Source organism: Papaver somniferum, chromosome 11, assembly GCF_003573695.1.
Source record: "Papaver somniferum cultivar HN1 chromosome 11, ASM357369v1, whole genome shotgun sequence".
Lineage (NCBI taxonomy): Eukaryota > Viridiplantae > Streptophyta > Magnoliopsida > Ranunculales > Papaveraceae > Papaver > Papaver somniferum.
Genome location: NC_039368.1, coordinates 4,025,166 through 4,038,301, shown reverse-complemented (window position 1 = coordinate 4,038,301; position 13,136 = coordinate 4,025,166). Strand labels below are relative to the sequence as shown.

Sequence of the window (13,136 nt, the reverse complement as noted above, 5' to 3'; positions counted from 1 at the left end):
AGTTTCCTGTGTAACGATTTTAAAGTGATTTTTGTGGAGTTTCCAAATCTACCGTTAGTCCATATAGATTTTCGTAGAGTCTCCTAATGTCTATTGTTATTGGTTAGAGATTTATTTTTAAGCCATTTAAATTCTTTGAAACTCCATGTTATTGGATTAGAATTTCGTAAGAGTCACTCCAACACTCCTGCTATTCAAAAAAGAATTGAAAGTTTGTTTTTAAGAGATTTGAAGAAACTTTTTTTTAGAAAATAGGCATGGTAGAAATTAGGGCTGTCAATGGTATCCATTACCCGGAATCGGAACCAGATTCTGACGTATAGAATTCAGGTCCTAAAATTGGACTCATTAACAAATTAGGATCCGACGGGTAACCACCCGATTGGACCCGAACCTTAACGGGTCCAAACAAGTAATACCCGACGGATACCCGTGGGTAAGGGGTACCCGACTACTCGTTCCTTTATCTCTCTTTTTAGCAAAAGTACAAGCATTTTGCTAGTTTGGCTTTAATTTTTTTTCATTTTTTTCTTATATTTACTTTATATTTAGTACATCAATAAAGAAATAATAACAAATTTTTATAAAAATAAGCTTGATTCAAGCCAAAAAAGAGAAATATATCAAGTTTCTGAACGTTTTTGTGTGTTTTCTTAATACCCAACAGGTACCCAGAACCGATGGGTACCCGGAATTTTAAACGGGTCCGGTTCTGAGTCCACAAATTTAGGAACTGGAACCGTTAATAACCGGACCCTACTTTATAAGTAGGGTCCGGTGGTATCTGGGAGGACCCAGACCCATTGATAGCCTCAGTAGAAATCTCTCCCCGAGAGGTGATATTTTGGGAGACTTGGAAATTTGGGAAATATTTGTTTTTGGGAGTTATGTAATTTTTTTTCTTCTCTTCTTGTTTTTGTTGATGACGAAAAACCGGGCTATTTACAACGAAAAGATGCTAATTAGATAACATAACAAATAAAATGTGGGATGAGCGGAATAAAGAAAAATGAAAACTTAAAGCATAAGACAATAGTGAGATTTATTTTGACAACGAACACATATTTTACTAGGTATTCATAGTACTTTTATTAACATTATAACGTACATAATATTAAAAGTCAGTAGATGTTTTGAATTTTATTAGATATTACATATATTTTTCTCTACAAATCACATAAACTCTTTACAAATCTCATTTTTTTTATCTCTACAAGTCTAGAGAATGACTAGAAATCTCTAGATTTTCAGATGTCACTCAAATAAAAGTCTATATAAGTCTCATTTGACTACCCCATGTAAATAACGTTGTTACTACGTTTTTATTTTATTTTATTTATTTATTTTGATTCTTTAATTGCAATTTTTAATCTTTTATTATATAAATAATAAATTGGCTAAAACAATATTTTTGTACTCTTTGTCCTGAAAAACGGGTATGTTTTTGTAATCTTTTATTATGTTAACATGTGTATAAGTCAATTTAAAAAAAAATGATTATCATATGTGTGAAGACGGATATAACATGTCTAAATAACATTGTTTTTTTTCCTATTTATCGGGATTATATATACACATATCGATAACCCCGGGCAAGCTACATAAGCACGCCCATTCTTCAAACCTTGTACATAGGAAAGAAGAAGAATAGTAACATGCATAGCAGTTGGAAAGAGAACAAAATAGATGCATCACGTTTTCCGAAAGACCTCACATACAAACAACATTAACTACATAAAAACCGTCACATATATGATTTTCTAATTAAAATAATACATATATAATTAAATATAAAAAAAAGAAACTAAAATACTTGGAGAGTTCGTGAGTTCGTTTCCCACAACACCCCCATAATACTGGGTTGGCGCTCAGCTTGTAGCCAGACTTCCTTTCACCAACTTGTAACTGTTTGTTATATGATACGATCAATATTAATAATAATTATTATTTTTTTTAAAGAAAATAAAAAAATAAAAAAAGATAAATAAAAAGTATTTTATTTATATATAATTGAGATTAAGTGGACAATCATGTCCCCAAGACAAACACCACGTGAGGTAGTAACCCATTTTGGGATCAATAAAAAAATCTGTCACGTCAGCCCTTTTTTCAAGGGCTCATGTTAGAAAACTTGCTAACATGCTCACTGGTGTGTCCGATCCCACACAAAACCCGACCCATATATTTAAACGGGTCATCTTTTGCTAACCATAACTGGAAAACCTCCTCTAACGGTCGCCACTAACCCGGGTGCAAATTTCGGTTTCTTGAAGGACTCATCGGTCCCTTTAATTTTAAACCTTCTGATCAAAGAAAGGGCGACATTTTTCATTTCAACTAATGCCATTTCTTTACCTAAACAAACCCTTACTCCACCTTGAAAAACCGGGTACTTAAACAGACTTTCCGGTGAGAACAACCCGTTTTGAAGCCATCTTTCCGGTTTGTATTCGAGACAATCGGAACCCCAAACTTGTTCCATCCGACCCATCGCATACGGGTGATATGTTACCCGCGTACCTTTTCGGATAAACGTACCATCAGGGAACACATCATCTCCATGAGCAAACTTGGAATCGAACTGTACTGGTGGATAAAGTCTCATACTCTCATATAAACAAGCTTGCAAGTAAGGCATTTCTCTCATTTGTTCAAAAGTCGGGTGCAATTCTGGATCCGTACCCATAACCCGATTCGACTCTTCCAGTATGCTCGACTCAATTTCCTTATGATTTGATAACAACCAAAAGAAACCAGTCAACGCGGCGGCGACCGTATCCCTTCCGGCTAAGACAAAACTTATAACAATATCTCTCAAATACCTGTCGTCGTTGACCGTACCCATGAATCTTGATAGCAAGTCTTGGTTTGATGAAAAACCCAATTTTCTCCTCTGCTTAATAACTTCATCAGCTAGAAGATTAACCATTTTAATGGCTCCTCTCAATTCCTTCTCAGACCCAATATTCAGCAACCTCTTGACTTTCCATATCAATGGTGATACACATATAGCTCTCTCCGCTGATAATTTGGATGATAAATCAAAAGCAACAGCAAATTCAGACATGGGCATGTCTAATTCAAGACAACCCGGATCTAACCCGAATGAAAACTGACAGATATTATCAAAAGCAAATCTTCTCAGTACATCTTGCAAATCCAACACAGTGTTGCTGTTCTTGTGTAATAATGGAATCAGACGATCATGAATCTCTCTGGTTACAATATCGAAAGCATAAGACCGAATAGAAACCGAACCAAGTTCAAGACTAGCCATTTTACGTTGAAACTTCCAAGTATCACCATCTACATTAAATATACCACGGCCTAATAAATCATGTAAGATGGTAGAGAAAGTTTTACCTTTAGGGTAATTATCAAACCTTGTTTTTAACATGTACTCAACATTTTCTGGATTTGCAGTGATGGTGTTACGAAGAACATGGATATGAATTGTTTGTGATGGTGATTTACTTAGTAAATAAGTATACCAATCACAGATGTTTGTGAAATCTTTAGACCAGCTTGAGCATAAATAAGCATCACATATTTCACAGTTACACCAATAGTTTTGTCTCAGGAATAATAATAGGATTGAGAAACAGAAGAAGAGAACTGTGAATGAGAAAAATATTAGGCAGAAGAGTTTTTGAATGGAGTCTAAATCCATTTTTGATGATTGTAATGGAGAATTGAGATGATGATCAGAGAGAACCAGAGGAGGAAGAAGAAGGTTTCTAGAGAGAGAGTGAAGGGAAGAAGAGTGAGATGGGAGGAAAGTGGAGGGGATTTAGTCTTTAATTTATAGTGGAGAAGTACTAAGAATATAACGTGTATGATGTATCAAAATGATGTACTTATTAGCAAAGAAAAACAGATAAGTTGTGTTGTGAAAAAAATACAAGGACTAAACAAAATATTTGTAATTAAATTTAGAAAAAAAAAACTCCACGTACAAAAAACAGAAAAACGAAAAAACTAAGTGACCATATTATTGAGTCAGTAAAAGTAAATATTTTTACTCACACAAAAACTTTAATTATTAATTTATATCAGTAAAATTGACTCACAAATTTGTAAGATTTCTTTCCATCCATATTTCTATTTCTCATCATTTCTATTCTTTCCATCCAAATTTCAATTCCTCATCATTTCTCTTCTTTTTATTGGTAGTAGTCCATTTTTATTTTTCACTCTTAATTTCCACACTATACAAAAGAACGTCAACTGTTCCGTAGAAAAATGCACCTCAAAAATAACACCTAATCTCGTACTCCTTCTGTTTCATTTTACTTACGTTTTAGAATTTTCTTTATGTTCCAAAATAGATGATAATTTTAATATTTTACAAGACTGTATAAGTATACGAGAATTTTGATCTCGAAAATTAGTTAGTATAAGTTACTACTACTAATCTTAGTGGTATAAGTTATAATTTCCATAAAAAAGAAAGCTAGTCACACTCCAAGTTAGGACATAGATAACGCGTGTGTTAAAAGATATAAAGTTTAGTTTTATTGACGTAAACATCCCTAACTTTCGAATATTTTACAACGTATGCCTTCTCTGAGTTCTCTCTATCTTGATGGTCACTGCTATTACGCTTTTCGTGTCTCAAAGTATGTATATGCCGTATAGAGACACACGGGCCGCATAAGGTTCCCCCACGTGCTTTAATCTTTCTGTTATAGTGAGACGCTTGGACTCATCACTGGATTAATTAATTTGTATATCCATTATTTGGGTAATCAGAATATAAATGAAATTCTAAACACGTCAATAATGGATATATTGTTAAAATTGGGTAATTAGGAGAGAGAATCTTTATTTACTTTTATTTTCTTTGGAAGGAAAAAATCAATAATACGAAAATCTTAACGCTCACCTCACTAAATAAAAAGATAAGGATGCCCTTCAACGGATGCATAAAGACATATTTTTAAAGTTTTTCATTATTCTCTTTTAATGTAAGATGATGAAAAAAGAAACATTATTGGATGCAGGTACAAAAAAGTGGTCTATAAAATTTAAAATTGGGTATTATTATGGTTTATGATTTTTTTTCTTTGCGATATACTTGTAATTAATATCTTTAATTATATTAGGGTATTCATTATCTTGTATTTTAATATTTTCGTCATTCTTCTAAACGACCATGTAATCAACATCTTGATTAGAATGAATCGAAATTTGTTTATTGACAAAAAAAGAAAAAAGAAAAAAATCTAAAATTCTTTAATTTTAAATTGGCAATGCTAGGTAAGGAAAAGTGGAATAGTTACCTCCAGACACTAACTGGTTCCATAGTTCATCTAGACGGTGAAGGTTTTTAGTTTTTATGTGATCATTGTCTCCAGTTATAGTCATGAGATCTATATAATTAGGCTCGTGCTGTTGTCGTTTTATACAGTTGATCGACCGAAGTACTGCAGATTTATTTATTCATCAGGTCCAATTCCAAACAGTGATAGTGTTGAGTCAGTAACTCAAGTTGCATAACAAGTTGCTGAATCTCCATTCGACATGGTTACAGATCTGAAACTTGCATAGTTGCTTTCCAGAACTTGTCAAGTTGGTCCTATGTAGATGATATTTGATTGTTAAAAAGCCAACTTTCAACCTGCATCTTTGAATGCATCCTTGGACGTGGTTCAAAAGTGCTTTAAAAGCATGATCTGGCTAGTTTTAGGCAATGTCTCTATAACGTGATTGTTTTCCAATACTGGCAAAGAAATTAGCCACCACAGAAAATTAAATGTTTCCAAAAGGACCACATCAACAACCTTACCTCGTAGTAGGTAGTGGTCAGTCCACGATGGGGGAGCTTTATCCACGACCTAAAATGGCATCACCTCTTGGGCATCACATCCACGTAGAGCAGTGGAGACTACGGAAGCCAGTTACTCAGGGCACAGTCAGGCATGTCCGTATGAGCAAGCGGATTTTGCCAACAGACTCCCAGAGTCCTAAGGTTTTTTTTTGTTTTTTTGAAACCAGCCAGGGGCCTAAGTCTCTTTATAAATGTTCACGCAAAGGGGATTCTAAATTTACCTTCCAGACTTTTTGATATTTTTATATTACATGTTCTATCTTCAATCCTGGCTATACGTGGTCTATTATTACCTAATATTTTGCCAAAAGCTATTAAATTAAATTCTAACATAAAAGGGAGTCTATTTTTGAAAGAGTGTCCAAGAAATAAACATATATTAAACCGTGACATCGATATTATTATAAGATTGGATAGATGGTGTGTGTCAATCTCATAGTGTCATTAGTGGTCCTTCTGATTGAATACCATACTGCTAAATGATAATTAAACCAAGATATTTTAACCTAATGGAGGATTAAATAATAAATACTGACTAATAATGCTGATATAGTTTAAGGTGACAGACTAATATCGGAGGACATGATGTAATCATAAACCTAAGTAAAACCGTGGGCAACGCAAAACCACAAACCGGTTGCTAAATGATATCCACGGCTAAACGGGGACCATATCTCGCTTATGGTCGGTGTTCTCTTTTGCTGGAAACTCCATTTCTCAAAGGAACTGTTGGACTATAGTAAATTGATGCAGTTGCAGATGCTATCTATAGCTATTTACTTGTCGCAGTAGAAATTCCCATAAACAGTGTTTTTTAATTGGGTGAGGTGAGTTTTCAACATGTATACTGTCAGTCATGCTCAAAATTTCAAGAAACGTGACCAAAATTTTACACATTTATCATTTCTTTCTATTTGCAAATAGCATTGAATTGGATGAGCTAATTTTTCTCTGAGTTATTAGAGGTATGCTACCCATGTGGCACAGAGACATTTCACCATTCTTTTCAAGTTTAAGCTTTTGTCTTCTTCGAGTCACAGTATAATTCAACTTCCACAATTCGTCATTTATTCCCAAATAAACAAAAAGTCCTGCGATGAAAACAGATTTTAGTTTTTTATCATTCAATGCGTTTTGGATTTTCCTAATTTTGGAGTTTCTAATAATGGACCTGTTGTACTGCTACACATGGATCTTAAAGCCATGTTTCTTGTTTTATACCTTTAATTACATGCAATCCAAGTTATGACTCTTGACTGTTAGAGCATCTCCAATGGATTGCGGTGTGTATCCTACGAGGATGGTGAAGTAAGGTAGACATCATTATAAAATGTAAACTCAAAATTTCCTATAATTTAGGAATTTGAGAAAAATTATCTCCAATGTTATATGTTTTTCAATCCATTTAAGTTTATCTAATTGGTTGAAATATTTCCTTTACTTTTATTATTTATTTTATGTTGGTTTAACTTTATTTTGATTGGCTAAGATATGTGACTAGGATTTATCACATCTCCAAAAAAACCTTTGAAACCAGAGGATGGACTAGAGGATGTGGTAACAACTAACTCACCACATCATCCTCACAGCCTCCTTCACATCTCTGTTGGAGAAGCTTTTTTTTTATAAAAGGTGCAAAGATCCTAAGTAGCTTATAATATAGGAATTTGAAAAACTCCCGTTGCAGATGCTCTTACTTCACATGTCTTAGTTTTTGATAGGTACATGTAAAAAATATATACCGATTTATCAGAAATAAACAAAAGAACATACAAACCTAGCAGAGAGATAAAACACTCCTAAAACTCCAAAATCCAATCGACTCCACTTGTTTGTCGTGACAAGTCTCATGATAATTGGAATATAAAATTCGCCGTGATTGATTGTTCATTTTGAAGGTGTAAGATCGCGGAAATGGTTTTGAGATCATAACCAAACGAAACAAATATTTCTTTTTCTGATAATATGGTTGTATAATTACTTCCCTAGTCTTGTGACCATGTTTTGCTAGAATAGAAATGCATAAAATATCTTCATTAAGACATTAACCGTAAACCGAACTACATCACACGGGAATTGCTAAAGGGTACACCAAGATTATTTAGGGGTGTAACAAAGTACATATAAAGTTGAATCACCCAAAGGATTGGTAGCCCCTTGTAGCAATGATGCATCACTAGCTGGTGGAGGTTGAACAATACTTCTCTAGCAGAAAAATCATTACATACTGATGCCTTAAGGAGGAAGGGCATTATGATGTTGAAATTCATCTACATTGACTTTATTTAATACATAAAAAAGAGAGTAAATAATACATTTCTGTTCATGAAATGTAGTTATGCATCCACGACAGAATAATGAATTATAAGATTCATAATAACATGGTTAGGTAATTTTGATAACCTCAAGATTCTATATGGATAAACTTCATTACATTTCATGATGATACAAATTTTGTTTTAAAGGGAAAAAAATGTTTAGAAGTGGATTATTTAAAATTTAAACCCGTAAATTATTGAAAAAAAATCATATACTCAATGGATATTCGCTATAAAGTCTAAACCTTAGACCTTGCTAGATTCGTAAGTTCTAAACCATGGACCACTTAGGTACGTGCATATATATGGACCACTTAGGTCTCGGTATTCTAATACTATATTATCGTTACTTGGTGGATGGATCATGGCAGATATATTTATTTATTTATTTTTGAGAAATGGATCAATGTAAGAAAAAAGGGAAATGCACCATAAATAATCAATCATTTTGCATTCACCTAGAGAAAATTTGAGATATATAATGAGTTCATGTTACACTGTTTTTTGAGGATGCAAGTTGACCTACATCACTGGTGCAGACACATATTCAATGGGGGATTACGAAATCCATATAAAACAAAAATAACCCTTACCACTAGATCCATTGGATTGACAACGTTCTGTAGCAGCTTTGCTCTCGCAATTTTAAACCAGGAGTTTTAAAATCTCCTAAGGAAATATTAGGTGATCAAGTGGATGATGAAGTACGTGTAAGCTTCTATTATCTAGTTGATCAAGTTAGCCATGCAACTAAAAATACCTTTTAAACTCGGCAATTAATTAATTAGGGAAGTCTCATCGATGAAGGCATGAAGCTATAGCCAACCCCCAAGACATCAATAAAAAGTTTCAAAACTACTAGCCCACCGCATGGAATATCAAACTCCAGAGAAAATACCAGCAATTCGTATAAATGACTCCAGTCACAAGTGTCCGGTAATTCCCCTGAAATTTGGTAACGTCATAAAGGCCCCGGATAGTTGGAGTCTATGAGATATTTTGAGAGACAATGACACAGTTTTAGTAGGAAAACTCTAGCTGACCATCTCTGCAGACTTTGTACCTATATTTAGCATGCATGCACGCATCCTTCACAGGGGTGACCAATGGCTATCACATGGGTGTTCAGGACCCATGTTGACCAACGGCAGTCACATGGCCTATTTGTTGTAGGCGGTAGCTAGAATGATATTAAAGGGCCACTAAATGTTTGGAACTGACACCTCAACAGTTTCGAGTTTTGAGGCAACTACTGTTTGGACCAAGAGCTTAAGTTTGACCTCTCCCGTTGGATTATAGTTATAGCATAAAGTTAAGCAGCAGCCCCTACAGAGTCAATTAACGCAGCTGCTTAATTTCCTTTCAGAAGTAAAAGAAACGGAAAGCTAACTTTTCATTTGAGATGGTATCTCTTGGTTGGGACTGTTCCAGTGAGACCCCGAGGCCTTAACGAGGAGAGGATTTATATTAGGAGTTGTTGCCCATACTTGCCAACTAATGACTAAACTTAATTATACATATTTTTACAAACCTCTCTCCTAAAGTTGCATTTACTGCACACGGTGAATCTTTTCTTCTCCCTTTCATAACTTTAATTTTTATAATTTTATCCCATTTGTACCTTCAATTTTGGTTGCATACAATTATGTGCTTGTCCGAAGAACAAACACAACTGTGAAGTGAAAAGCGAGCAACATCGATGTTTTAGTTTTGGTGGGTACCTTTGAAGTTCACTGATCTGTTACCATGCCTGCAAACTCTTTAGGCCACCAATTGATAAAGCGGAAAATGGGTCATTTGTCCAAATATTTTTAAATCACGATTCAAATGGACGAGTAAAAAATAGTTTGGGTGAAATGGCCAAAAAAAATAGTAAGAATGAAACTAGATGCATCCTAGCTTAAATTTAAAAAATAGCAAGGATGAAACTGGATACATCCTGTGTAAATTAAAAATAAATTTTATTTTTTGAAAATGGGCACGATGAAACTGGTTACATCCTGATTATTTTTACATTTTTGTCCATTTAAACAGTATCAAAATCTAACTGTCCATTTCACCCAGAAATTGTTGATTTTGGTCTTTTTAACCAATTTTGTGTTGATAAAGTCATTCTTCACGTTTGGCATAAATTGATGTAAAACTGTAAATGGCTTGGTAAAAGTAATATCTGTCATCTTGGATAATAACACACCATCTTTGGCATATAACAGGACCTAGTTTACAATCGAAAAAAGTAATGGTTATCCCATAGCAATTAACTAAGGGTCCTTTTCCTTCCCCTTATTGTAGCTGGCTTGTAATAATCTCATAAATCCAAAAGGTAACCAAGACAGGGAAGGTATTGTTATCCACTTATCCTCATGCCCAACGGCCATGTCAATTGTGTACCTCCGATAAGGCCCGACAAAGATTATGGTCCCGCCCCGAAACGTGAAAGATTTGGTTTCAAGGTGTCGACATGTTCTCGATCGGGAAGTCGTTTTCTTCTCAAGTTCACCTTTACAACAATGTGGTTGTTCATTCATTTCACCAAGTTCCCTTATCTAGAAAGACTGGTCCTTTTTGATCAAGTTAAAGATAGCTTCGGAGGCCAGAGAAAAAGAGTTAGGCTAGAACAAATTAATTTTTGCGGGAGTAATGAGTAAGAGATTTCTACTCGATGACACCCTGTCTGACACTCTGGCCATTTTTTTTTTTTGAACACTAATACTCTGGCCATTGCTATTGCTTTTATCATCTCTACAAAAACTTCTAAATTTCCCACGTTTTAAATGTGTGAAAATTGGCATCAACTAGATCAAAGTCGTACACTACTGAGCTCTCTTGCTTACAGGCTTTGCAGAGAATCGTAAGTTCATAACTGTATGCATGTCGGCCAGTTTATTACTTTATTTTGGGGTCCATTTTATCCGCTCACTGTACTGAAAAATGCAATCACAAACTACTTCTAACGAGACCATGTGCGCATCTGCATGTCTCGATTAGTACATGGCCTTTTGACCAATCAAGGCTCAAATGTTGCTTACTTGTCGGATTTTATAGGCATCCGGTGTGTAAATAATGCATTAGACATGCTTATTCGTGACCCCACATAGTGCAGTTTGATACGGTTTTAAACTACTCGTAAAACTGAAACCCTTAAAACCGATTTCTAATATTCTAACTAATATTCTAAATGGGTTCGAAGTGAGTTTGGAATCGGTTCAGTTCGTATCCAATTTTAGCGTTTTTGTTATATTAATGACAAAAAAATCAACACAATATTTTAATTTGGTTATATTTATTCCGTATATAAACTCAGTAGAGTTCGTTGTCACTGGCCAGTTACACGTGTATTTAAAGCAGTTCAAATGATGACATAAACTTTTGATTTTAGATTCCCAGTCAAAATATTCTTTTTTTTTTCTTTTTTTTATACGCTAAAGCGGCTTAACAACAACCACTAGCACATGAACCGACTATTAGAAAAGCGCAACCCTAAAGTTGTATCATGATGGGTCTTTACCGGCCAATCTATGTTATATCTAGCAGATAAGGTAGTTAAAGTGATGAACAAGCAAAAAGAAATCAAAATAATTGATCAGTTCAGTTCCAAGTAGTATATGATTCCTATACATTTTTCCATGTGAAGATCCAACAAGATTAGATTTTCCTTCATAAACTTGTACAAGAATTGTCGGCCTCAATGCCCTCAACAAGTACCTCAAAGACTGTTCTTGTACATGCATGTTAGTGTTAGAGCCAACAAAAGCGGATTGAATTAATACACGTAAGTGTACCATCGTACAGTGCTCATGAGACCTAATCACCTAACTAGCTAATTGTTTCCCATTGAGAACAGTCCCTGATAGGCACCATTTATATGGGCTGATACCAGATTACTAGGAGATGATATCATTTCATATAAGACAAAAATTTTTTAAGTGATCCTGACTGTTGAATCGGCTAAATAGTATCAGCCCCTAGTAATACAGGTGTCAGCCTATATAAACCTTGCTGATAGGGCGTCAGGACTTCCGTACGTAGTTAATCAGCCTTGAACAATGCTATCCTTTTTAAGTTGGTTTCAAAGATAATTTCGAACATGGCAACAAAGCATGCTATTTGTGATGAGTAAACTATGAACTACACCACCACGCGTGCTCCTTCATGAGTCACCTGTAAAGAGTTATACGTGTTAAATCTAAAAGAGTACACGTAAAGGGGTGTGTTGAGGATAATCCCACATTATTCAGCAACCTGGCAACGAGAAAATTTGTATTGACAATTCTATCTTTGTAAGCCAGTTTTTGAAGTTAATATTGTTCATGTATTCCAGTACAAACCTAACCTTATTTGTCTAAGCACAAATCCGTCTCAAAAGAAATCATCATTATCCATCACAGAACGTCGTATGACATGTTCGGCAAATTTTCAGCTATGACAATGATAACATCTAAAGAAAGGTTGACAGCTGACACAGTAGACACCAAAAGAAACACAATAGAACTCCAATAATACACAATAGAAGTTTCGTAATGTCAATCAATTCCATTAAACTCTATCAATTACAGAAGACAGAAATGATAGCCAACAAAAATATATGCTTCTTCAAACCCCTAATCATCTTCATTTTTTAACGACTCTGTTAGTATATATATAATCCAAATTTTTGTGGGTCATTAAATTAAACAGATAAGACGATAAGTGCACTTTATTTTCTTATGTTTACAGCTCAAGGTGAAGATTACATATGCAATGACGAATTCATCAACACATAAACAAAGATACATAAAAGATTAGTCTGTCATTATTGCAATAACACTGTTTTAATCTAAAAAGATTATATTATTTTGACTGAAGTCTTTCACTGATATACAAAAAGAATTTTCCTACACTCATCCTGAAAAATTATGAGATTTGTCGGATCAGAGCAAGATTTAGACTTAACTAGCGATGCTTGTGTATACCATGTGGTCCTCCATATTTCTGTGGTTCAGGATGCA

At 34.5% G+C, this 13,136-nt stretch overlaps 1 protein-coding gene across 1 annotated transcript; it reads right to left on the bottom strand.

The window, feature by feature from the left end:
• Nucleotides 1-1,731: 1,731 nt before the first annotated feature.
• Nucleotides 1,732-3,789, bottom strand: LOC113322650 (cytochrome P450 94C1-like). Its single transcript, XM_026570779.1, has one exon. It carries the CDS (start codon nucleotides 3,668-3,670, stop codon nucleotides 2,195-2,197), a length of 1,476 nt encoding a protein of 491 aa, XP_026426564.1. The 5' UTR covers nucleotides 3,671-3,789; the 3' UTR covers nucleotides 1,732-2,194.
• Nucleotides 3,790-13,136: the final 9,347 nt, after the last annotated feature.

Excerpts from the sequence above, each read along its gene's own strand:
- LOC113322650 (XM_026570779.1), bottom strand. The coding sequence starts at position 3,670 with ATGGATTTAGACTCCATTCAAAAACTCTTCTGCCTAATATTTTTCTCA.